The 26,168-nt window shown below is 45.1% G+C and overlaps 2 protein-coding genes across 4 annotated transcripts in view; one reads left to right on the top strand and one right to left on the bottom strand.

The window, feature by feature from the left end:
• The window catches only part of LOC119383368 (sodium-dependent phosphate transporter 1-B), a 94,130-nt gene extending 88,618 nt beyond the window's left edge, over positions 1 to 5,512 (bottom strand). For all 3 annotated transcript variants that reach the window (XM_037651462.2, XM_037651467.2, XM_037651465.2), the window contains exon 1: positions 5,322 to 5,512. The gene's annotated coding sequence lies outside the window, so the exon portion shown is untranslated. The remainder of the gene's footprint in view (positions 1 to 5,321) is intronic.
• A 51-nt stretch (positions 5,513 to 5,563) lies between these two features.
• On the top strand, positions 5,564 to 20,275 carry LOC119383367 (survival of motor neuron-related-splicing factor 30). Its single transcript, XM_037651461.2, has 7 exons — positions 5,564 to 5,687; positions 6,607 to 6,672; positions 6,767 to 6,939; positions 8,166 to 8,253; positions 10,567 to 10,637; positions 13,952 to 14,078; positions 19,736 to 20,275. Exons 1-7 carry the CDS (start codon positions 5,631 to 5,633, stop codon positions 20,009 to 20,011), a joined length of 858 nt encoding a protein of 285 aa, XP_037507389.1. The 5' UTR covers positions 5,564 to 5,630; the 3' UTR covers positions 20,012 to 20,275.
• The last annotated feature ends 5,893 nt before the right edge of the window (positions 20,276 to 26,168 follow it).

Genomic DNA, 26,168 nt, shown 5'->3' with positions numbered 1-26,168 from the left:
TTGGGACGTTAAACCCCAGACATTATTAAAAGCGGTATTGTCTTCTTCGCTGCCTACGTAGTAGGTTGGCAGATACTGGCGCCACCCGGCAGCGGAGATCGATAACACTGCGTCGATAAATCGCGACCTCTGAGATTGTAACAGCGTACGATAAGCAAACAGCAATAGTCCTTGAATATTTGCACCGAGTCTCAAACCACTCACGCCTCTCGAGGTCACGCGCGCTGTGATTTGAGCTAAACAGCTTCGAGTGCAGCAGTAGCAGCATCTGATTGCGATAACTACGATAGGTGAAGGAGCAAGAGCATTCGTTGAAAAAGGTCCGTAAAGCAGTGCCCTCCAATTAAAGCCTTTCAGCGGCCATTTAAAAATTCTCACTTCTAAGCAGCACAACGCCATATCCACCATGGCGAGCAAGAGGATATTACATAGAAGAGAGGGAGAGAGCCTCAGTTCTTTTTATTCTTTTTCGCTGGCCCGAGTGGGCCTGATAAAGTTGTTTCCCTCACTCGCTGTCTGTCGATGCCACATAACCACAGTAAGCGCCGTGAACTCAAGGTCAATACGTACGACGCGTTTTTTTCTTTCTTTTTTTTTAAGACTGTTCATTCTTTAAAAAAGTGTACGATGTCAGTTTTTTTTTTTTTTTTACGATAAACGTGGGACGATCCCGGATGCAGTGCGGTTTAAGCTAGGTCACGTGAGTTGAACTTTCATTTACTTTCATGCTAGCAGCACTCGTTAGCAGTTGCCAATGTAGCCTGGGCGCTGTTATGCCGCCAACATTGTCTCCCTTCAATGTCGATCCAATGATTGTGTTTCGTTTATTTATTTATTTATTTAGTTATTTTTGCGCAAATGATTCATCAGTGAATCGGCTGGCTTCCGCCAGTACCAAACTGCGACGAATATATTTACGGGCCGTTGCTACGTATGCAGAGATTCCCACATTGTCCTCACTCGACTACATGTTCGGTCAAAATTAAGGCCGCAGAAATCTTTCACAACAGTTTGTTACGGTACCGTAGGCTACAACTTTAGCGTACGGTTACAAAAATTACCGGTGGCTTTCTCCTAGCCCCCTCCCGTCATTTTATTAAACGGCAGGGCTTAAAGTCAGGGTGGTCTCAGGGGGAGCCTGCCGCCTGCCCCCCCCCCCCCCCTCCTTACTTTAGGGAGGGGCTCGGTTCCCTCTCGTCAGGTAAAACCTCCGGCGCTTATCAAATGGGTGCTCTGCAGCGCCGGAGGTTTTATTTTTCCTTTTTTTTTAAAGCCTGTAGTGATTTGTGGGGAGCAATTGCAACTCCACAATTTTTCAAATAATGATTTCATCGCATTATTCCCCTGAAGAGGCGTCAGAAAAAAACAAACAAGAAACAACAAAAAAAAAGCACGTATCGTCGTAGAGCTGAATGCAATTCTCCGAGACACCGCACGCCACAGGTTACCCCCTGTTCGAATAAGCTTCTTGGCACAGCATACGGTTTCACGAGACACCTGAGTGTGGAGCTATGCCTCAACGTGCATCAGCGAAGGTTCATCTTGGTCTCTTTAGATTGCCAGTCAATTTTCACTCCTTCAGATGTGCATTACGAGTCTGGTATAATGCCAAAGACACATGCATTTTGTCTTTTTCTTTTAATGCAAGTAGGTGTGAAAGAAATATAGCGTTGTCGTGCCTGAGGTTCTCGTGCAGTGAGTCAACTAATGTATGCATCAGCGATGCAGCTAGAGTATCCAAAATGCCAACTTTTTTTTAGTGCTTGATGGCATCGGCACATTGAATAAATGCCGGAAATACGCTCAGAATAATACGTTTATTTGTATAACCTTCACAAGCATTTGTTCAGTTCTAGAGACAGGTGGCTTCAATACAACGTGATCGTCCCAAACACAACAGCTGTAGCCTGAGTGAATTGCGACTACTTTCACGCAGAATAACCCTTTGCGTGTGTGTGTCTATATATATATATATATATATATATATATATATATATATATATATATATATATATATATATATATATATATATATATATATGGTCACCACCCTATCAGGGCCCCTTCAATGAAGGAGTGAAGGAGGACTTTAAGCCCTGTTAAATGGTATATTGATAACGTATTAGAGGTAAATGGGAAGAAGGTCATCGCTGATATGACTACGTTTTACGTGAGAACTTCCAGCAAGTTACAAAACGGGGTGTCATTTCTAAATATGTTTCTACATATGCACAATATTCAGCTATGCATGTAATACACAATCTTTCTCGGCATTTAATTTATCACCATTCTTTTCCGGGCGCGGTGGGAAATGTATAACCAAAGCTCTAGCGTTATGTTAGTCACGTGTAAGTTTAAGATACCAACATCGTTACAATTGCAGCATGAGAGAAGCGATGCGACTCCCAAGCATTGACGATTAGCCGAGAGGATTGCGAAGACAATTGTGTTCTTTTGCAGCATTTAAATATAGCGATGGTTCGGACTAGTTAGTTGGACATAAACACTTCCTACACACGGCGCGGACTTCCAGCTCGTTTATTATTGTACTATAGGTGCTTTAATAAGATTCAAGGACTACTGAGTTAGCTAAGAAATGCAATAACGAACTAGCAGCGGTAAATAGAAAACAAAATAACTGTGTATGAAATACGGAAACAGAAAACAGCAAAGCGAAAATGCTACACATGCAGTCTTATTAAGCTCATGTTCCAAATAATAAAGAAAAAGACCCCACTCAACGAGGCAACTAACGTTGTACGCAGCGTTTTGCCAAGCAGATATCTAAATTTTCATTTAGAGTTGCGTACAGCGCTAGCAGATCTATCAGCGTTTCCGCGTACGGCAGGCGCGCGTGACGTAGGCGTCTGCGTCTCGAAAGGTTACAATCTCTTCAAAGATTATGCAATTTAATTAACACGCGCGTCTAAGTGTGATTTCAGCCACTAGGAAAGAATGCAGGAAACTGGCAAGCTCTCAGTTTTGTGATCAAACTGACGATAAGCGACGCGAGACTAGTGAAAGATTGGCTATCGCTCGCGCGCGTTCCATTCCGTGGTCTTCTGGAGACAATTGTGAAACTGCGCTCTCGCTCGTGCTTCGCGACTATTCGCGACATGCCGCGCGCGCCAGTCGTCGAAACAGCTGTATGACGTTTGAAACGAGAGGAAAATATGTGCGATCACAGCACTATGCATGAATATTATGATACATAATAATCGTTGGGGTTTTACGTCCCGAAACCACGACATGATTGATACAATCAGTATGATAAAGGTTACCTTAACGGCGCACGGGCTAGGGGTGGCCAATCGAGACAATGGGCTAGAGGCCACGAGTGAGTGCGTAAAACCAGATTCCTTCACTAAAACCAAAATACCGTGGTAAAAACTTTGTCACGAAGGGAAAGGGTTATTGTGGAGAAGCCCTCAGCCTAGGGCCTTCATGATGGCGTTTGCGACGTCTAGGGAGCCTCAATGACACGTCTCCGCCGGACCGGGTTGCGCCAGGCCTCGGAGTGGGGTATCTCAGTATGTGGGGTGGGAAGGAAAATTCACGAAATAGCTCAAAGAACTACACGGACGGCGCAAGAGCAAGACGAAACACGCCGTCTTGCTCTTGCGCCGCCCGTGTGGTTCTGTGCGCTATTGCGTGAATAATGTCCTATACCAAATAGCCCATCAGTCTGTCCTCCGGAAATGGAATGAGCGTAGGAAGAGCGAGCGCCTTGACTGTCCCACAATCGTATTCGAATTTTATTTTCTGTGTCGTTTTATTGAAGATGCAAAAAACAACGAGAGACAGGAGCCTACCGCAAAATTCCTGGAATTTGCTAGAACGCTTTTCAATTGGTGCCGCAACGTGTGATCTCGTTTGCTTCGGTGAGTTCCCTTTTGGTGATCTTACCTAGAATTGTGCACCATTTAAATTTGGCTGCGAGCACGATTACGATCGAGAGTTTATTCATCCAGGATCCCGGTTTCGGAGGGTGTAGCATTTACGAAGTAACTTGTGAGGGGGGATGGGGGGTACAATCATGATTACAATGCAAGGCGACGGCCTAGAACGGTATTCGGTCATACAGGGCGAACGGTGCGGGTGTACTACACCCAAATTTTAATGGTGGTTTTCCCGCGGCAACAACTGTATTATACTATTTCGAAATTAAGGAACCTGGCCAAGGGCTATTATGCAATATAATAACCCCCTCCACCCCCCCCCCCCCCCCCACTTTTATAACAAGGGCAAAAACTGGTGCAAAACGAACGCACAGTAAAAAAATTCATTCATTCGAATGAAAAACAAAGCAAACATTTGACCGCTTCCACACGTAAGTTTTTAACGATTATAAATACCGCCAGCAACAGGTGTAACGTTGACTTGCATGTTGAAGTTGCGTTCTTTCGCTGGCGAAATGAGGATTGCCAACCCAATTTCGCAAGCATTGTTACGAACTGTTCGCCCTGCTCTGCAGAGACGATTGCATCTGGCACCTGGCAGGCTTTATTTTGGACGCGGGGTTAATATGCAGCCTGTCACCAAGGTTAAATTAGAGATTTCGACATTATCGTACCTGGCACCTTTTAACGTTTTACTTTCTAAGCACGCTATGTTCATCGCGGCGACGAATGGCAGAATAAATTTCACGACGGCTCTGTCGACAAACGACCAGGTAGTGCAGTCAATTTGGCAACCGGGAAGCCAGTAAAGCGAGGCGACGCCGCGGGGTCCGACACAGCAGTTCAACAAGTAAAAAGACTCGCCCCTCGAATTATTCTAAGACTTGAACCGCAGCCAGACTTGGGACAAACGCGTTAAAGTTTAAAAAAAGGACGCGCGCACTCCGCTCGTACTCAGGGCTCGGCGCACACTTAAAGTCCACTGCACAGACACACCGTTCTCGTCTATGTGGTGGAAAAGGATTGAGCGATGAACACAGCGCTCTACTTGAGCCTGTTCAATAGGGGTTGCAACCCAGGCTCGCATAGTACGCAGCTCACACGATCAGATACGAACAGTGCAGCAGGCTGTTCACTGTAAATCACAACTACAAGCGATAGAAGAACGACGCAGGCGTTTTACTGCGACACTACAGGGCACCGGCTGTTTCAGGAGGCGCTGCATCGGCCAGCTGAAGATTGAGCTAGACGAGAAAACATAATTGCCGAGTATATGATAACAAGCGAGGTAAAATGGAGCACGAGTGCGCGTTCCTGTCCGCGGCTACGGGTGGCAATAACGGTACGACAGGAACTCGCAGACTTCCGCGGTTAGAAATTTACGCGCGCTCGGTAGAGTGGCATAAACATGCGTTCACGTACCGAAAGGTGAACCTCCAGCGACTGTCCCGTTGTGTCTGCGGTCCTCGGAGGAGACGACGGCTGAGCGGACGTCCTTATCCTCGCGTGACACCAGGTTTATAGGACCGGCGTCACGGAACACACCGTCGCAGGACCAGTGAAGACCGACCACATGGCGATCACGATACACTTGTTGCTGCTGCAGCCGACGGCTGTTAGGCGAAACCGGAACGAACCCTGGTGTTGAGAATTCATTTTTCTGGGAACGAGAGTACAATTGTTGTTCGCGGCGGTCGCTAGAGGTCATTACTGTAGTAGTCATCAACCAAAATGGCGTTAGACGATCCTACTGCTAGTCTCCAGAACTATCAAGTTCAACTTCAGCAGGTATTTCACCGTAAAACTGGTTTCTCCCGTACCTTTATTTTGAGGCTGAGGCTTCGGTGACTGCATATATGTGTTGTTGCTGCCCTGTATCGATCACAAATGTTTAGTTTGCGGCCTCTGTCTACCGAACACTAACACTACCGAAGACCTTTGACGACGATCATTGCTGCTGCGTTGACGTAGTACAAAAGGGGAATAAAATAAAGGTTGTCTTTATTTTCCACTGTAGTAGCTGCTGTATTTAACGCGTTGCATACGTATAGTGATGTGTATTGAGACTAACTGTAAGAAGCTAATTATTGGGCTCTGCATTCGACGTCTAGATTTAAAACATTGACGGCCCAAGACTTGCAACGCATCAGCGGCCAAAAATGCGGCAGCGTGTTGTAGTGGTTCTCTTGAAATCCTTTACGAGTATTGAAATCTCAGACGTCCGAGAAAAGCCGTAAAACAAATTTAATTTCAGTGGTTTTACGTGCCAAAGCCAGAAAGGGATTACGAGGCACATATTAATTATTACGGGCCTCCTATTGATAACCTGGGGTTCTTTGACGTGCATCTAAATCAGAAACGGGGGTCTTAATGCATTTAGCCCCGATCGAAATGCGGCAGCCGTGACCGGGAATCGAACGCGCGCCCTCGAGCTCAGCAGCGCGACAGCTTACCTGCTAAGCTACCACGGCGGGTGTGAAACCAGTTTTAAAGTTCTTGCTCATTCATGATCTCGTAAGCCTAGCCGAAACGCGCGAATAGTCTCAGTGTTGAAAACTATTGCGTATGCAGCTGTAAGGCCGCTGTTGATGACATTCCTCGCGTGTAATGTGATACATCAGCAGCTGCTACGCGCGCAGTTCGGTGGTGATGTGATTTAACTTGTCCCGCTCATTTGTTCTGAAATGTGAATTGTTTCTCGTTCCAGGTGGAAGCTGCACTCACAAATGACCCAGATGACAAGGATTTGTTGAAACTAAAGGAGGACCTGCTTGTGAGTGGAGCTTATGAATCGCATCTTCAGTGTTGCTGTTCTGTAGCTAATGCGAAATTCTCTTTCCTCTTGCATGACTTTGCTGCCATAACAGGAAGTTATAAGCCTGACATTGAATTTGATCAGCACAAGCTCAGAGGAACAGACAGAAAAACAAGGATCTGGCGAGAGTTCGAAGCGCCCAGGTGGAGAAGCATCAGGGTCCAAGGACGACGCAGTTGGCTGGTTTCCCGGGGACAAGTGCCTAGCTTTGTGGAAAGATGGACAGTAAGTCATTTCTCCAGTGTCACTCAGAATGATTGCAGAAATGTCTAATCAGTTTATACTAACCAGGTAGCCTTTTAAAACCCTGTCCTCTGAAGTTTTCGGTGTAGGAAGGAAATTGATGGTGAGTAAAATTATCAGACATTGCAGTAGTTTGTGCCAAAGCATCTGTGCTGACACATCAATGTGAAGCTGTGGATTTCAAATAATATTTGTCATATTAATACAATAGCGGTAAACAGCCCATGTTGCAGAAAATTTGTTTGCGGCATTGGCGGTGTTGTCCGTGAGTGAAAAATCCCACAGGATCCCAAGAATAAAAATCGGCAGCGATGCTGCCAACCTGGGTCACAGATATCGCAGTGGTGGGGGCGATTCATCACTGCCACCTACATCATGGTGGGGTACCTTAATCCGCCTTTTTCATTTTCCTGTGCTGCCCTCTGCCGTTTTGGTCGGGTCCGGGACAACCGGTACTGCCAGAAGCAAAGCCTCCGAGATGATGAGACGTTTAGCGACTTTTCCGTTAGGGGAGAGCGCATGCGCGGGGACATCGTGAAAAAAGGCGGATTGTGCTCTCAGGCATGGCTCTAGGATAGCGCTGCTTCAGGCCCTACAGCCAGGCATCGGGTTTGTCAGTCGTAGCCTTCGGTCTCATCAAGATGAAGGCGACGTGAACAGGGCCCGGTAACACTATCACGTTCTACGCTTAAAGGCAAAACTTAAATATCCAAATATCCTTCAAGTTTTTTTGGCCGTAGTGGCACTCAAAGAGGTCTTGAAACCTCCACGATTCATCCTTTGGCTTTGTTAAAATGTAACAAAGACAAAGCAAACCCAGGTAGACGCAACGGTGAGTGTGGGAACCTAAAGGCAGTACCACGCCACTGTCTTCAATATTCGGGCTCATCAATTCTCCTCTCACAATAGCTGAAGTAGTTTTGAAAGTGTAATTTATTACTGAAACACAGCATGCCTTCTAGTGTCCCATTCAAGAAGTCAGATTGGCAAAAATCATGTAGCCCTCCACTGGCGGCATTTTTCATAGGCCGCAGTGCAGCTTCAAAATGTGAACCTGCAAACACCTATTTAATGCTAGTAGCTGTAGTCGCATCAGCTGCAGCACAAGTATGAGTAGTATAGCAGTAGCAAGTACCTTCAATGACCAAGTTGACTAAGTTGCGCCTCTTAGGTTCTGTACTGCAAACTCCTCGTGTTGTGTGTTGCAGGTACTACGATGCCACCATCGATGACATCATCGGTGAAGGACAAGCAACAGTGACTTTCACAGCTTACGGGAACACAATCATTCAGAAGGTAAGGTCCCAGCCGCGAGTGCCCAATCACGATGGCCGCTAACTGTGTGCAACATGGTGGCGCCGCCCCCGAGTCCCTGACTTCTTTTTCCTCGATACTGAGTGGTTGTCATCTGGACTGTCTCTTCTTTCATTTTTCAAATAATAAAGAGCCCACACCATCCAAGAGAGCGAGCGAGGGAGATAATGTAGGCACGTGACACGCCGGCTTTAGCAATGGAGCTGAGGAAACCAACGTGTAGGTATCCACCCCATAGAGAAATTTATTTAGAAAAAAAACAGCAACGCCTGTTGTTTTTGTTGTTCCTTCTGCCCAGTGTAGAACTGTGTGACTGGCGGTGTTGTTGGTTCGTTTGCTTCTTGCAGTATGCGGCCGCAAGATGGGTTTATAAAAATGTAGGGGCAAAATGTAGCAGTTGGTAAGACCTTTTCATTCTACATAATTAGCGGCCAAATGCACATGTGCATTTGAACCTCGTTTTAACAAACTATAGTATTCGAAGTGGAAAGCATGTGCTAATATTTGTCGTAAAGATGTCTAATAAAAGTTGTGCCAATGAGTTCACTAACAGGAGATGTGAGAGGCATCCAAAATAAACATCGTGGGGGTGTAAACATGCCACTGTAACTTCCGAGGGCCTTCCTCATGAAATTGTTGATTGAGGTGTAATATTGACATATAGGAGAAGGCATGTGTTGCTGCTGTTACACTAGAGCTTGAGCCTACTTATAATGAAGCTGAACATTTATAATTTATCGTATGCCAAAGAGCTGTTATGCCTCTTTGTAATTAGGTCTAGCTGGGACAGACAATCGACAGTCATTCTCACTTGGAGCAAGAAACATTCTTTTCATAGTTATATCCGCACAGTTTTGACACCCTGTTCCACATACCATTTCACGCTTTGCAGGCAGCAGCATAAGCAGTGCGGATTTCTTGCCAAAGAACAGCCGTGTAGCTGAAAATTTTCTAGTTGTGAAGATAGCTTTCTCTCAAGGCAGGTTGTTGAGAGTGAAATGCACCACATTAGTTTGAAGGTTGAAATTTGCATGGCACATATTATAGTGCAAATAACATTTAGGTGTACTCGTGACGAAGTGTTCGAATCCCGACCGCCACAGTAACATTTCGACAGAGGCGAAATGCGTGAGGCCCGTCTACTTTTGAGTTAGATGCATGTTAAAGAACCCCAGGTGGTCGAGATTTCCGGAGCCCTTCACTACGGTGTCCCTCATAATCGTATCGTGCTTTTGGAATGTAAAACCCGAACAATTATTATTATTAGTGATGAAACATTTTGAAGCTAACAAGAACTGGCTTGTTAGCTTCAAAACACGCTTGGCAGATTAGGAAATCGTTCTTTCGTGGCTTCAGCATCATGCGTCCTGTGCATGCCACACGGCCACTGTATTCCGTGCCAGGGATCAGACTACAAATTGGCGGCTGGCTCATCAGGAGGCGAGGAGTGCACCAGTTGTCTGGTAGCTACACCACTTCCTCACAACATTGCATTGGAGAGCTTGTTAGCTCGTGCATAAGCTTTACTCCAATGCTTGCTTATATACTACGTGCAAGTGCTGCCGCTACCCTCACAGTTGAAGTTTACTTGGCTATATAGTTGCTTTACTGATATGTTGCTTTACTGATTTCATTACTAGCTGCTAAAGTCAAGTGTGGCTGAACAAATCTAATTTTAACTTACGTTTTTTCATATAATTTTCCACACAAGGTTTGATTAAAACGAGGTTCAACTGCACGATTTTTTCTTGCCTTTAACTACTTAAAAATAGTTGCCCCGTTGCTCCAAGGTGAATACTAATTGCAGTTACGGGTCAGCTGGTTTATGTTTGATCCTTGTTAAATGACACAGGAACGTTAACTCTAAACTGCCTTTACAGGAAGCGACATTGAAACAGATTTACTATTTACAAGGCAGCATCAACAGCTTCTGTTTAGCTATAGAAACAATAGTACCTTCTTTGAGCAATTACTGTGAGCTGAAGTTCCTGTGTGGTCTGTAAAAAACAGGATAGTAAAAATTGAAAAAAAAAAAAAAAGTCATCAGATTCTCAAACTTACTCAGGAACCTTCAAAAAGCAGTAATTCTACTTTCCTCTTTTGTGAAAACGTGCGATTTTAAATTAGTGCATATGTGTCAGCATTATTTGCTGCTTTATAAGTTGGTGTAGGCAACAAACCACACGCGTTTCGCTCACCCATAACCTGCTACTTTTCTAGTCTAGTTTGGCAATTCATTCTGGCAACGTTTCTCCAATAACAAATGCCATCTCTTGCAACCTTGGTTTCTCCCAGCTCTCTCAGCTGAAAGCCCACAAAAACAAGCGGTCTATGAACAATGTCATCGAAGGAGGACCAAAAACCAAGTAAGAAACTTTTTGTGAAATTTTAATTGCCTGTGTTTGAGAAGGTGTCTAGCTTCGTGGAAAAAAAAACACCAAGTGCAGTGGCGCTCAGTGCCTGCATGGTTCTGCTGAGCATAAGGTAACTGGTTCAATTCACAGCATCATCGCCACGGGCAATGCAAGAAGTCTATGCGCTTAGATTTAGATCACATTAAGGAACCTCGCAGTTTGTCTGAGTAGTCGAGGAAACGAACAAGACTGGAGAGGCGTTGATGTTATGTTTTTGAAGCTGGAAGTTCAGCAATCTTGGTGTGTCGTCTTCCTTTGCATCTCTGATCAGCTTGCCGGCACAGACTGGAGCATGTTTTGAACTTGCACAGACTGTGCGACAGCAACTCCACATATGATGCGGACGCTAGGCATCAAGGATGGTTAGATTTTGTTGTAGAACACTCGCATGCATTCCACTTGTGAAGGGATGACAGCGAGAGGTGGTTGCCGCGTGCCTTCGGACGAAGAAGTTCTCGGCATTTTATCCGATAGTGACACCGGTGTGGACTCTGGCAATGACGGCGGTTGCTGGAGACAGTCTTCAGAAGACAAAAAATGGCCTTGACAACAGTCTGGTGTTCTACGCATTTGGAAGCACTTGTGATTCATCTTCAGCAAAGTGAGCAAGGATGAAGTAATTGACCTAGTCTGAGAACGAGACCAAGGAAAAAAAGTAAGGTAGATTCCTTTGTCTGGATCAGCAGGACTGAAGTGATAAGTGAATGCTGTTCTAGAAGACTGTAGTCCCTTGGAGACTTTAAATGCACTGCTCGGTAGAAGAGCTTTGAGATCTGGTGTCGGACTTTGTGAATGCCTTCGCAAGGAAAGAGCACCGGTGTGGGCCTAGTGCGGCATTCACACTGGCGACTGGCAGAGGTCATGCAGTGAAGTTGATCGATTTGATGAAGTCACCCTCTGACTGATTCTCCAGCTTTGCAAACTTGAGCAACTAAGCTGTTGAACCAATCAGCAGTGCCGGGGAATACGCTGAACATTATATTACATGGCTGTGGTTGTGCAATCAATACCGAGCACGAGAAACAGGTTTAAACTACAAAAGTTGTGGTATGGCGACCAGCAGTGAGCAGCTCCATAGTTGTTAGTCTTAGACCTCTACCATTGACAAGTGTGAACGCTGCCTTGTCAAGCTCCGTTGCCTACACTGTGAGGAGAAATCAAAACATACGTCGTCATGTGTACATTTTCATGCTGTTCTTTAAAATCTTTGTTTCACCTCAGTTGCATATCAGAAGTCTTGAAAAATGTAGAGCAGATTACAAATTGTCACATAGTTTAGGGAGTTTCGTTAAGTTTATAGAATTTGGGCTCCATGTGAGACCTTAGTACAGGAACGTCAGATAGGAGAATATCAACTTTATCGGGTCTACAGAGAATTCTAAAAAACATTGATCGAACCACTTGAAAAACGAATTCACGCTAGCTTGGCTGGCTCTGGCAGTAAACTGCCGTGAGCACTGTTCTCTACAAGAAAACAATGCGAAACACTGGACAGTGAATGAGACAGACCAAGCGCTGCCCGTGTGAGACAGACCATTCACTGTCCTGTGTTTCGCGCTTTTTTCTCGTATCGTTGAACATGTACCAACCGGCCCAAATAAGCACTCTAGCACACTGTTCTCTGTTGTTTCGGTTTTATACTGGTGGTGCCTCAAAGGCAGTTCATAGGCGAATTTTAGGTTACAGCATTCAGTTTAATACTGAATGCTGTAACCATTCATCGCAATCTACCATTTTCACTTAAATGGTTTTCAAGAGAAGACATAGGCGATTTTTAACGGGAGATGCGTGTTCTCTACTACTTCTCTGCTCTATGCCTAGATGGACATGGCAGCTGCTCTGGTGATTAAAGGGGCCCTGCAACGCTTTTTCGTCTGCATTCTGCATCGCTGGAGTGCATGTAGTGCTGAATACTGAGAGGAACGCAAAAAGAATTATCGAAATCAGTGCATGGTAACGGAAGTTATTGGTCTTCAAACTTCAAAACCCCAGCAGACGATGAGAAAAAACATTTCCTGTCGCATTTCACTCTCCTACTGACGTCAAAGGCCGGTTCCGATCACCGCGCGCCTCTTACAGAGACATACCGGACGACTCGCCACGTGGTGGCTGTTGTGCAGTGCTTCTAGTGTCGTTTTGCAGTTGTTTTCAAATTTTCACATTTAAAAGCAGAAATGCTTTTGTATCTGAGGGAGTATAAAGAGTGCTTTTATAATCTTTAGCGCACAGTAGTGTGGCCTCTCTCTGACCATGTGAATATTACGTGCGACTTTTGCGTCAAACCAATCAAAATGCACAGCCAACGTCGTCACTCCCACGGGTCGAAGCGTTACTTCCGATCACAAAAATAGCCGTTGTGTGTTGCTCTAGTCCAAAAAGAATGTGGTTTCTCCATTGAAATGAAATTATAATAGCTTTGTTTTTGGTGCTGCCACTCACGTAAAGATATTGGTGCATTTCACAGTTCGAGAAGTGATGACAACTACACACTTAATTTGTGTCGCAGGGCCCCTTTTACGGTATTATTGATATAATGCTCATTCGTGCCAACCAGTCAAATTCTGTTTTCGTTTGGTGAGGGCCAATTTCAGGATTGTTTGGATTGTTTGACCTCGTGTCATTGGTTGAACACAATCAGACATGAAGCAGTGAAATCGGACAAATTTCCTCCCATTTACTTCGAAAAGCATGCTTAGATCGCTCGCTATAAAATATTGGCTCTCCCTTGACTGCCCCTGTCTTCTTCAGCTGCACTTCGTTTTTAGGGAGTTTTCGAATAGGGGCCCCAAACGTTTTGGAGCCCCAAAGAAATAGCGTCGAGACCACTGCGCATGCGCAAGACCCAAACAGCGTTTGGGTTTTGCGTTGGGGACGCTATTTCTCGAATTTAGCGGGAGCCCGAAAGCCTGCCCCAAAGGCTTTGCGTCAAACAAACGTGACGGCACCCACTGAAGCGGCGGCTCTTGGTTAAGATTAGAGTGACCTAGAATAGGAGGAATTTCCAAAGCGCCGCAGACCCTATTCGAAAACTCTTAGCTCCTGCTTGACCCAAAGCGAGCACCTGCAAAGGGCTTTGGGGCCCCTATTCGAAAACTCCCTTTTATTGCAGGCTGATACATTCAAGGAAGAAATGCATAACTTTAGTGCTTTTGTTGTCTGCTTCCTGCCCTTAGTCCCATTTTGTGCTGTTTTTTGTCACAGTAACATTACTTGCATCATGTAATCTTGCGGTGGACTGCCACTCAGTTGGTTCCTTTCTCCTGCAGAAAGCAGCTGTTGCTTGCCGAGAGGGAATACAAAAAGAAGAAGGCCCAGAAGAAGGCTGTGCGCCTAAAGCAGATCGAGGAAGATCGAGAAAAAGAGAAGAACAAGTGGCAAGAGTTCAACTCAAAGGTGGGTTTCTGTATATGTAAAACATCTATGTGCTTTGGGCACCAGTTAGTGCCGTGTTATGAAAGTGTACATTTAGCATGTTTCTTTCATCTTTATCGTTACAAGTTTGTCAGCAGGATGTGTCCTGTTCACGAATGAGGACTCTGTGCCTGAAACCCTGAAGAATACTACTGGGAGCTACATTTAATGTGAAGAGCACCTATAAAGTACCGAGGTTCTTCGTAAATCTGCTTCAGTCGCTGACCGATTTTGCGGATCTGGCGGGGATCGCGAGATAGTCCGAAAAATCGAACCGTTTGAAAAGTTTAAGATATCAACATGAAGTTTATTTAGATAGAGCAGCCCCCAAAAAAATCTAATATTGCCCTGCTTTATACTACGCTTGCAGGCGAGCAGATTTGGTTGTATTTGGGCTACAGCAATTTCGTCAGCGTGTTGGCGATCGCTGCCACGGGCCATTGCGGGCGGCACAGGAGGTGGTTTCATGGCACCGACACAAATTTTGAAGCCGGACACAAAAAGATGCACACAACGTCTCGGTTGTTTGGTGAGATTTAATGACACGGCCTGGGTTTCTTTAACCTGCACTGACAAGCACAGCACGTGAACTTCCAGTAGAGCAAAAGCTCGTTAATTCAAACTTGGTTAATTCGAACTTACTGCTACAGTGAAACCTCATTAATACGTACCTGCCAGGAACGCAGCATAACTACGCACTAAACGGTAATATGCATTAAACACCAAGTACAAATTTGCATCTTCTAGGGTACGCCATCGCCACCAGCAAATAAATCGAGTGCCACAGCAAATATTGCCTAAAGTACCCACCGCAAAGCCTTTTCTTTCTTTTTGCCAAAGTGGAGGAAAGGTCCTGGCACACTCGCACGACCGCCCGATAGCGCGTAGTGGCGATGCCGAGAAGCATTTCGAAACTAATGCAGGATCCGGTATACGCGGTCAACGCAGTGACCGACATAGCGACAGAACGGACAGTGTCTGCATTCCGCGGTATAGATGTGTGCGTCTAACCGCGATCTGCTACTAAACGAAAACTGACACAGTTCCAGTGAGACGCGATACAGCCGCATGGAGCCGACCGTCTCCCAGCTAGTTGCGTGCCATCACTACCGGGCCGCTTGCTGTGCCACACGTGCGCATTTATCATGGGAATGTTGTTCGTACCTACTTCGCTCCAGATCGTGCACAGATATGGCGAGTAGCTTGTTCGGTTAACGCAGCGATGACGAGCTTCATGCAAGCGATGCGCACTCTGTGATGCTCTAGTGGTCCTGGCAGTGGATGGAGGCGCATTAGGTGGTCGCCTAATAAAAGCGTGCAGTATGGTTACAACCGCGCTACGCTTGCTGTACTGTACACGTGCGTTTAGTGTGATAGCGTCAATGCAGCGAGGCTTCTCGGCTCCCGCGACCCGCAACGCTAACTACGCAGCAGCGATCTGCTTTCGTTTCTACAAAGCGGTGCGCGCCTGATGACTGCTTAGTAGCGTTTGCTGTCGGGCTAGTTGGTACAGTCGCGCTCAATACGACTTGCAACACGGGACCGCGTGGCCTCACGAGTTCAAAAAAAACTGCCCATGGCTTCCATTAGCCCTTATTTCCATAACTAAACGCTGTTCTCGCACTCGGGGAGGATTCCATACAAGAAAATATCGTTTAGTTGCTGAAATGAAAACATGTTCAAGCCATGCGCAGTGTTTGAACTCATGATGCCAAGCGCTCCCGTGTTGCAAGTCACATTGAGCGCGCCTGTACATTGCTGAAGTTCTTCGTCCCTGTCCGAGCATTTGCGCCATTAATTCAACTTCAGCCTTGAAGACGGCCCCACACAACAAGGCGGCAGCGATCGGCGGCCCAGCGTGTTCAGGTTGTCGCCTAATAAAAGCGTGCAGTAGGCTTAAACAGTAGCACTTCGCCGCACGCGTGCCTGAGCAGATAGCTGAAAGTACTTATTGTGATAAGGTTGTTTGCAACAAGTCATGTCGGCGCGTTCGTCGGTGGCCGCCACCTCGCCTTCGTTCTTGCCCGATGCTTACCCGCAAAGGCGTTGCCGCAATCGCGCGGATGTCAGAATCTGAGATCGACTCCGCACTTCTCAAAAAGGCGAAAGACCTTTGACGGCACATTGCGGCGTCGGGAAGTTGAGCGGCGCAGTAAAATTTTATGGCACAAAAAGTTATCGCGGTATGCAGGGTACGCTAACCGATAGGCATAGGGCGAACCACTACAGCTTAAGCGGTCAGGGAATGCATTGGGCTCTATGGGACTCGGTCGGGGATTCGTCGCAACTACGTTTTAACCGTTAGTACGTTTAAAGCGGGTACGTATTAATGAGGTTTCACTGTAACTCGAACTGACGCCCTGGTCCCGGCACAGGCCTATGTATTTCTCTGGGTGAAAACTGCTGATAATTCGAAGGTGTCGGTATCTACAACGGTTAATTCAAACTGGGAGCCCTCTGGCTTTCGTTCTTCCTCGCAGAAATCGGCCCAGAATGATCACTCAAATTACTCATTACTTTCAACTGTAAAACAGGTGTAGTGATTGATTTCCATGTATGATTTTATGGTTGCAAATGGCGTCTGTCTGCTGCTACTGCTGTATGGGTGGCACGGCCCAGTCAGGCAGTGTTTGCCTTTAGCAGTGTCCCCTTGGACAATTTCAATATTGTTCTATAAGTAAACTAAGAAAGAAAGACCTTAAATTTTGATTGTGTTAACTGTGCCATGTAAATGAACGTGTTTTGGAGCACAAATAGCTTCGTATATCTTGGCATTAAGGCTCACTGCTCACGTGAATGCAAGTCTCTGCTTGTTTCTGGCGTATCACTGACTGATCAATAAGTTCTGTTGGTTGTTTGAGCATGAACTTAGTTTACGAAATTACCTGCCACGAATATGTAGTATCCCCTAATTTGCGGTAATGAGTCCAGAGGTGGCTTCTTTGGGTTCTCTCTACACAGTGTGGCACGATATTTGTTCAATCTAGCACCCGCACGCTAATTCGAACTCCGCGTAGTTGCAACAGTTTTATAGCCCCTTCGAGTTTGAATTAACGAGCTTTTACTGTATTTCGCCTCTACCGAAACACAACCACTGCAGCCGCGATCGAACACGCATTTCAGATCAACCACCGAGCACCATTAGCACTGAGCAACCACAACGGCAGAGAATATGTGACGCACACAGCGTCTCAAGAACACACGTTACACACGATTAGCATGACCTCGTGTGGAATGACAAGCAAAACACAAATGCACTAAAAAAAAAAAAGCTACCCGCATAGTAACCATGATGATAAGGCTGACTGAAAAAGAAACGGTGCATTCCCTAGAGCACTTTGTCAGCCAAGGAAGAAGCATCAAATTCGGACTTGTTGGATATTTTGGATTTCATTATTGCACCGTCAAGGTTCCCATAGCACTAATGCATTTTCGCGTCTGATTTTTCGGATGAATTTATGCCCTCAAGTTCGATTTTTCGGACCAAATTGCTCGTTTTGAGCCACGCCGCTCGATTTTGAAAGCCGCCATGTTAGATTTTCTGTTGGCTTGGTCAAGTTTGGCTTCCAGTGGCTAGTTGTGTAGCCTCCAAGACTAGAAGCGCGCACAATCTATTGGTTTCGGAGGCCGTGTCCTATCTTCCTTGGCAGGAAAAACTGTCTAGGGGACGCAACTTTTCTTTTTCAGTCAGCCTTATCGTCATCATTAATACGCCGGTGGGTTTTTTAACATTTTTTGTGCACTTGTTTTTCCATGGAGGAAGGAAAAGAATGTGGTTTTTCCGGTTGTCATTCCGCACGTGGTCGTGTCGGTGTTGTGTCAAGTGTTTTTGAGCCGATGTGTGCGTCACATGTTCTCTGCTGTTGCAGTTGCTCAGTAGCACTCAGTTAACGTGCACGTCCTGAAACGCGGGTTCGATCGTGGCCACGGCAATAGCATTTTGATGGAGGTAAAATGCTGGAGGATCGCATTGTGTGCGATGTCGGTGCAGGTTAAGAACCCCAGACTGCATCGCTAAATCTCACCAAACAGACGAGATGTTGCGTGCATCTTTTTTGCGACCTGCATCAAGTTTTGTTTGCTTGGTGCCATGGAACCACCAACTGTGCTGCCCGCAACGGTCGGCGGCAGCGATTGCCAACGCGCCGTAGCCCAAATACAACCAAATTCGCTTGTCCCCAAGCACAGCATGAAGCAAGCCATTATTGGGGGTCTTTCTAGGCAGTTCTAATCCAAATAAACTTCATTTTCATGTATTAACCATTTTTTCGGACTGTTTGATTTTTCAGACTATTTCGCGGACCCCGCAAAGTCCGGAAAATCGGTCCGGAGACTGTATGAACTCATCAAGGGTTAAAGAACCCCAGGTGGTTGAAATTTCAAGAGCCCTCCACCACAGCGACTCTCATAATCATATCGTGGTTTTGGGACGTTAAACCCCAGATATTATTATTATATTACAATGTTACAACCTGCCAGTTATGTTCGTCATACACTCTTTTCACGCCATACCAATTTTGATACGTAGCCACTCAATGAAACGACCGCGGTCGCTCCAAGACCGTATCGTGTAAATCATGCCGTACACGACTTGCATGTCATGATCTGTTGTATGTTTGTCACACACTTATGTCACACCATACCAATTTTGATACAAATCATTTTGACGAAATGGCCGTGATAGCACCAATATTGTGGGATGTAAATCATGCTCTTCGTGACAGGCGTGTCATGATATGATTTTCATGTTACAACCTGTCATTTATGTTGATCAAAGTCTTGTCACACCACACCCATTTTTGTGTATATCCAGTTATTGAAACGGCCATGAGAGCACAAAGTCGTAGGCGGCTAGATAGATAGATAGATACGCTCAAAGTCGCAGAGGTTTGCTAAGAAATGCTTCGCATTTAAAACTCAAGTGGGTCCTCTGAAATCGAAACTGTGACTGGTCGTTAAAAGAAAGACTCCTTGATCATTTTTATTAGAGAACAGAGAAGAAAGAAAAATATATGGGCGCAGGGAAAGCTGACTTCCCTGCAAACCTGGGAGTTAGCTTTGCTTGCGATGTCGTAGTGGAAGATGTTATTGTGGTATTTTAGTACCATCAGTGCATTAAAAAAACTGGACACATGGCCTTGTTCTGATCATTCTCATTATGAGAGGATAGAACGTATTGCCATAGCTGAGCTCAAGCTATGGTAGTGGGCGTGCGAAATTCGAGGACACGCTGAGTTCACCTATGAGACATAAAGGGCTAAAAAGCGAATATGTACCCATAAGAGGAGTGTCCTTAAGTCAAATTGGGAAAATAGATGCATGCTATTCCCCTTGTCCTTGCATGATTCCTATAAATCTCAAAATGCATACGTGTTGTTTAAAAACGCATGCCAGTGAAGGTATTTTAGGTCTGCGTTTTGGGGGTAGTACCTCTATGCTACATATTTTCCTCTTGTGTCCCCTGTGGCACGAGGCACTATTTGTTATGCTAGTCCAGACTAACATTGCAAGCGGGTGCACCGACTCAGGACTGTCACTTCTTGTGCTGATGCTAGTTTAGTTTGTTGCCAATTCACCACTTCGTCAGTGTGAAATGTAGCCACTCACTTTTGCGTCACTGTTTGTTCTCTGGTGCACAGGCCTTCAACAAGAACAAGAAAGGCCAGGTGAAAAAGAGCATCTTTGCCTCGCCAGACAACGTCAACGGCCGAGTCGGCGTGGGCACGTGCGGCATCGGAGGCCGGCCCATGACAGAGTTCCACCACCAGGAAAAGTGGCGCAAGCAAGCAGGAGCGTCGGGGAGCCAGGGTGGCACACCCATGCCCACACCCGTGGGTGCCTCCGGGATGATGTCCCTGCCCACGTTTACCATGCCATCTGGAATGCCCTCACCCGCTCCTCCTTCCATCTTCTGAGCCGTCGGACCTTCCACCTTAGTCCGTCTCTTCTCGTTCCACTCCTAGCTGTGTGGAACTCATACGTGTTCATTCACCTTGCCTTCCACATTGGGAAGCAAGGTGAGAGAAAAAGAGGGGACTCTGCAGTCCCTCTTAACAGTGCGTTCGTGCGCTGCCGTGTCGTTACCAGTCGCAGCCCACAAGTTGCTTTATGTTGTGCACCAACCTGTGTAAATATTGTGTCCTCGAACCAACCAGTAAAAGAAACTTGTGACATCCTTTTCCAAGCTCTTGTTCTTTTTGTCTCAACTTAATAACCAGTATCAACAGCTTGAGAGTGTTTATGTGCCGGCAGTACGAGTGTTTTGACGGAGGTAGTCATCACTGCTTGAGTGGTGTATACTTAAAGCATTAGCTTGGGACCAGCCCTGGTTTCATTTTTCAGGAACTTGTACGTACATGCATACATTTATTGCCATTTAGTACAATGGTGCGACGTGCACATCAGCCAAAACCTCCTGGGCTCGAAAGGCTGGGCCTGGCAAGCTTGTAAAAGGCAGAAATATTTTGTGAGACAACCACTAGACCAATGTGAATGAAATTATTGTAATTGCGTTTTAGAGAGATGTACATTTTAGTGACTCAAAGAAACAATTTTGATTTAGAGCCTGGAAGTGTTCATAACAAATCCAGAAATTGGCATGCTTTAAGAGAATATAAACACAGTTTACAAATCCACACCTCTGAACCAAAAAAAAAAGAAAAAGATATTACATTAGGGGTACATTTTAGACCTATGTCCTATCGCAATGGAATGATACACGAACAGTGGAAAGCGTGGCTTTCAGCCCAGTCGAACTCGGACATGCCTAGACTGTCGCTAGGTGAATCTATGCTTTCAGCCTGCATCGCCCAAGCGCTAGAATCTTTCTCAGGCTGGCGCTATCACACCGCATGTGCTTATCTGCCAGTCATGCCTTGCACTCAGTGCGATAGCACCAGCCAGAGTGAGATTCTAGCTCTACAGTGAGGCCAGCTGAAACCATATTCACCTAGCGACAGTCAAGACATGTCAGAGTTCAACTGAGTCAAAAGCCACACTGTTTACGTTTCTTTCCTGCGCAATAGTACAATACGTACATAGTGTATCAATTTTGTCTGCATTTTGACCACAGGTCGGTAAACTCATGAGTCGACTCCCTCAGACTCGGATCAGGCCATGAGTCTTAGTCTGAGTGAGCTGGGTGAGTAATATTTTGGCGAGTTTCAGTCCAAGTGAGTCCATTTGAAGAAAATTTTAGTGAGTCTTGAGTCCGAGTGAGTCCAGTTTAGGAAAATATTGGCGAGTCGGAGTTCGAGTGAGACCTAAGCTCAAGATATATATTATTTGAGTGAGTCCGAGTGAGTAGAGCACTGCACAGGCCTGATTTTTCGGCCCGGCCCAGGCCCGCTTTATGAAGCCCAAGTCCGTGGTTCCAAGCCCGAGCCCGGGCGTACATGACCGAACCCAGCCTGCTTCCAGGCCTGTGGTTCCAAGCCCGGGCGCGGACATTCGTTACTAAACTTATCCAGGGCGTGCGTGTTCATCACCAGGCCTGGCCTGGGCCCGCTAGAGGATGTTAGTTGTTCATGATTTGTATGGTAATGATGCCTTGCACTTTGTAGCGGGCGATCAGACGGAAAATCCGGTGTGTACATGCACAGAAATGTTGCTTTGCCTGCAGTGGTAGCTCAGCGGTTAAGCTGTTTCGCTGTTAAGTCCTAGGACGCGGGTGCAATAACCGCGCCCATGGCGGCCGCATATTGATGGGGGCGAAATGCAAGAATACCCGTGCACTTATTTTTAGGTGCACGTTAAAGAACTCCAGTTGGTCGAAATTAATCCGGTCCCCGCTACAGCGTGCCTTGTAATCATATCGTGGTTTTGGCATGTAATACCAAGGAATATAAATGAAATGTTGCCTAGTATATGGCACAGGGCAAGTCATTACAATAACAGTATAGTGAAAATAAAAGGTAGCAACAAAATTTATTTAAAAGAAGTGTACAACTAACGTGAAAAAGCGGATAGAAGCAAACCCGGTACATTTTCTTTAACGCTCTTTTCTGATGAAATATAAATCATTCATATTCTAACATCGTCACGGAAACGTAATTGCCATGTACAATATCATTATATAATCAAGCTGCTACACACCATACTCGATGCTATTCCATAAACGCACCAGTATAGATATATACCCTTGACATTAGCCTTATAATAATGTAATAGTATCGAGTGTAATCGCAAAAATGGTAATGGGGAAATTGTTTGTAGAGCGGCTTTTTTGTATAATTCATTTTTCCTCACGCGGAATCCATGTTCGGTTTTGTGGAAAAGAAAAAAAAAATAGAACTTCAACTGTCTTTCTATTTTCTTTGCTAAGAGCTAGCTCTTTGCACGTGTCGCTTCAGATTGGCACAGAAAGACCATGCAATGCATAACGTTCGCGTGTGCTCGAAGGCCCGACTTAGGCCTTTTACAGAGCAGGCCCGAGTCCGGCCCGGCCCGCAGCCTCAAGCCCGGGCCGACCGGAAAACGCTTCGTACAGCCCCGGGCCCGGTCTTACGGGTCGGCCCGGGCTCGTGCAGTGCTCTACGAGTAAGCTCCACCTTTTTTTGCCATCTTATGGTCCTGTCTACTCATCTTCAGCGTTACTCTCAGCCTTATATCGGTTTGAATTTCTACTAAAGATTATTCACACATATCTCCGCACACTAGCATTCATGCGCCACCTCAATATTGATCAGAGGCGTGAGTTAGAGGAAGGGGTGGCTGACCTCCCCCAGCAAGCTCTTTCATAGGAAGTTCTCGATAAAAATATCTCGTTTGAGTCATATATTTCATAAAAATGTCCGTACTGATTGAAACCACTGAAAACCCGTACTTGAAGGTACAAGATCAAAAGGCGCATCGTAACACACTGATTATGACAGATATTGGCATTTAAGAGCAATTACACGAAGATTGAAAAAAGCTAATTTTACGCCAACGGACTCATGAGTTGACTCACTCAGGCTCATGTGAAACTGTGAGTCTGAGTGAGTCCGCCTGAGTAATATGTTGGCGAGTTTGAGTCTGAGTGAGTCCAGTTGAGAAAAAGTTTAGTGAATCTGAGTCCGAGTGAGTCCGGTTGAGGAAAAGTTTGGTGAGTCTGAGGCCGAGTGAGCCCTCAGAGCAAAATATATTTGTTGAGCGAGTCTCTGAGTTAGCTCCAATGTTTTTGCCGACCTATGATTTTGACATTAGAGTCAATGTTTTCTTGGCATACCTACCGAGATTAACACTGTCATGACATCAGGTACATTATCAATTCTGATGGTTTCATGCACCAGTACGGCTAGTTGTGTTGATGTCAGGTATGAAAGCATACAATGTGGTCGCCCACAGCGCCAAGGAATGGAGCGACAGTGGAAATGTCATATCATGCATGAACGCGTCGTGAGAAGCTCATACCATGTCATGACATCGGGGTACAGTAGGAACCAAAGCTAGCTTTTAAAAAAGTAATTTCTCAGGTTGCACTTACGCTTTCCAGTACATTTTCTAGGCTGTTGAGGGCTTGTCCTTTCATTTGACACAGAATAATGATAAAGGAAAAATTTTATATTGGTACCCCTTTAATGGAATAGAGAGGCCAACAACCTGCCTGTTTCTTGCCACGATTATTAAAAATTTTTAAAAAGAGGGGAGAAAAACTAAGCTAAAACTGTCTGCCTCCAGTCTAGTTATGTGATTTTGGCCCAACTTGACAAAATCAATCATCTCACAATCTCAGCATTGCAGCACATGATCATCATTCTTTATACATATTGTTTATTGCTGGTGATACTGATTGTTCTTTTCGATGGAGGCGAAAATGTTTGAGGCCCTTGTACTTAGATTTAGGTGGTCGAAATTTCCGGAGCCCTCCACTAAAAAGTCTCATAATCATATCGTGGTTCTGGGACGTTAAACCCCGGATATTATTATGATACTGGCTGTTTGACTGTAAACTGTTTTTAACAAGATGAGTTAAGTTTTGTTATTAAATCAGGCTACTTTAACTGTACTATGGATGCAGACTTGCGTTCTTGAGATTTTTTAAGGGGAAGCAGTGCTGCTTGCATTCATGGAATGGGCAGCAGTGATGTGCGTATACAGCTAACACGAGAAGGACAATGCAGGGAGAGCAGACTTGTTGGGATATTACGGGCAGAAAATTTTCACTCCTAAGCTACAGATGCAGGACACGGTAGTTGAGTATTGCTGGGAGAGGAATTCATAATACAGTGAAAGTGCAGTAACAGGCTTGTGGCGACAGCTACAGAGCAACATAATTGTATGAGGCACATTGTTGTGGAGAACCTTGGCTCAATTTTGATCATCCGCGTTTCTTCATTACTCTGTAGGCACTCTGAACAGCTTTTGCATTCCATAGCAACCTGAATACGGCCACTGCAGCTGGTATCGAACTCGTGACATCGAGCTCGGAAGCGAGCAATGTAACTTTAATTAAATTGAAACATTAAGAAGATTTGCATTAGCCCAGTACCACAGAGCTCATCCATTCTTTATTCACTCTTCCTAGAAGCAGTCCTTGTGAGGAAGTCTTGTTGCAGTTTTCATTTTCTCTAATATACTGGTTGAAAACATTTTGCAAAACCTTTGTTTTCTTACAAAAGTCTTATTTCACTTCAGAGAAAAAATGCCGAATTAACAAATCTTGTGTGCAAGACAGCCTGGCAATGTGCCTTTCAATTGCATACCTTTTTCAGTGATGACAAGTTCACCTTTGACTGGAGCTAGCATTGAAGCTTTACATTTGAAAAAAAGGAAAAATTATAGTGAAAACGTGTTATCGTTACCGGGACTGACTTAATAATGCAAAGCTTGGTTGGAAGATGACATCAAACAACCAGTTAGTGAAGTCAACTTGGTGTTGGGCATTACCCAAAGGTAAAATGCGTCGTGCGAATGGCCCTTTTTTAAAAGCAGACTATTACTTTGCACATTGAATGTCATTTCTCAATTTGAGGACTGAGTGGTATGTGGAAGTCTAGCAGAAACAAGCCACGTTACTTCGGTCAAAAGAACAAAGCGTTGGGTTTTTAAAGTAAAAGAAGTTCTTACTTTTAATGAATACGTTGGTGTCACTTTTCCAATGATATTTGCTTCCCAACCAGACAGAAATCTGTCAAATGTTCACCTTTAAGCAGTATTGGCTAACGTGATTAATTTGTGTAAATACAAGAAATGGAAGTACATATTGGAAAGCACGAATCAAGGTAACACTGGCCATCATACTTGTGCCATGCTTATCTGTGCCACTTAATATTCAACAAAGGAAGGAAGTGGACATTTTAAGGGCTCGTTTTTTCTTTGTTATACACGATATTAATGAGCACTAACAGACAATAATGCCAAGGAAAGTATAGAGGACGTTATTAGTAGTAAATGTAATGTAAACGTGAAGAAAGAAAAGTGGACAAAAAGATATCTTGCCGGAGGGCAGGGAGCGAACCTGCGACCTCGGACGCGTTATTCGAATATTCGAAGTCGCAGGTTCAGTACTCTTGCATTCTACTCTCTTTGAAACATGCATCTATATTCACACCGCTCAAAGAAGTGTGCTTACAAGTTGAATCGCAGAGTTATCTCCCCAAATCTGTACAGTCTATTAGTGGAGGATTCTGGATTAACGTCAATCATGTCTAAGTTTAAGCAGTGTGGCGTTCTCTCGTTCTGGCCTCTTTGAAGAACGGACGCTGTGGCCACGTATTGAACTCTCGACATGTGGCAATGACTCTCTTGTGACGCATGGCAGTGTTTTCTTTTTTTTTCCTTTTCTTTTTCAGCAACAACCATGAAGGAATGTGTTATTTAGGAAAGAAACAACCAATTTAGTTTGCTGCTTTTAGGCTAGCTCTTATGCATGTGAATTCCATCTTTCTGCCCTTGCATGTAACGAGCCTAAATTTTACTACCTAATTCACTCTGCATATCCTTCACATACTTACCCCTTCACACATCCTTTAAGTCTGCCATTTCAAACTCTTTCTGAGCTCCCATTCCTCTCTGTAATGCTGTAATGGCATTGATTATGTAAATAATCTCAACACCTACGAAAAGTGCTCTCGGTATATTTTAGAGGCT

This window comes from Rhipicephalus sanguineus, chromosome 2, assembly GCF_013339695.2.
Source record: "Rhipicephalus sanguineus isolate Rsan-2018 chromosome 2, BIME_Rsan_1.4, whole genome shotgun sequence".
Lineage (NCBI taxonomy): Eukaryota > Metazoa > Arthropoda > Arachnida > Ixodida > Ixodidae > Rhipicephalus > Rhipicephalus sanguineus.
This window is presented reverse-complemented; position numbering and strand designations above follow the sequence as displayed.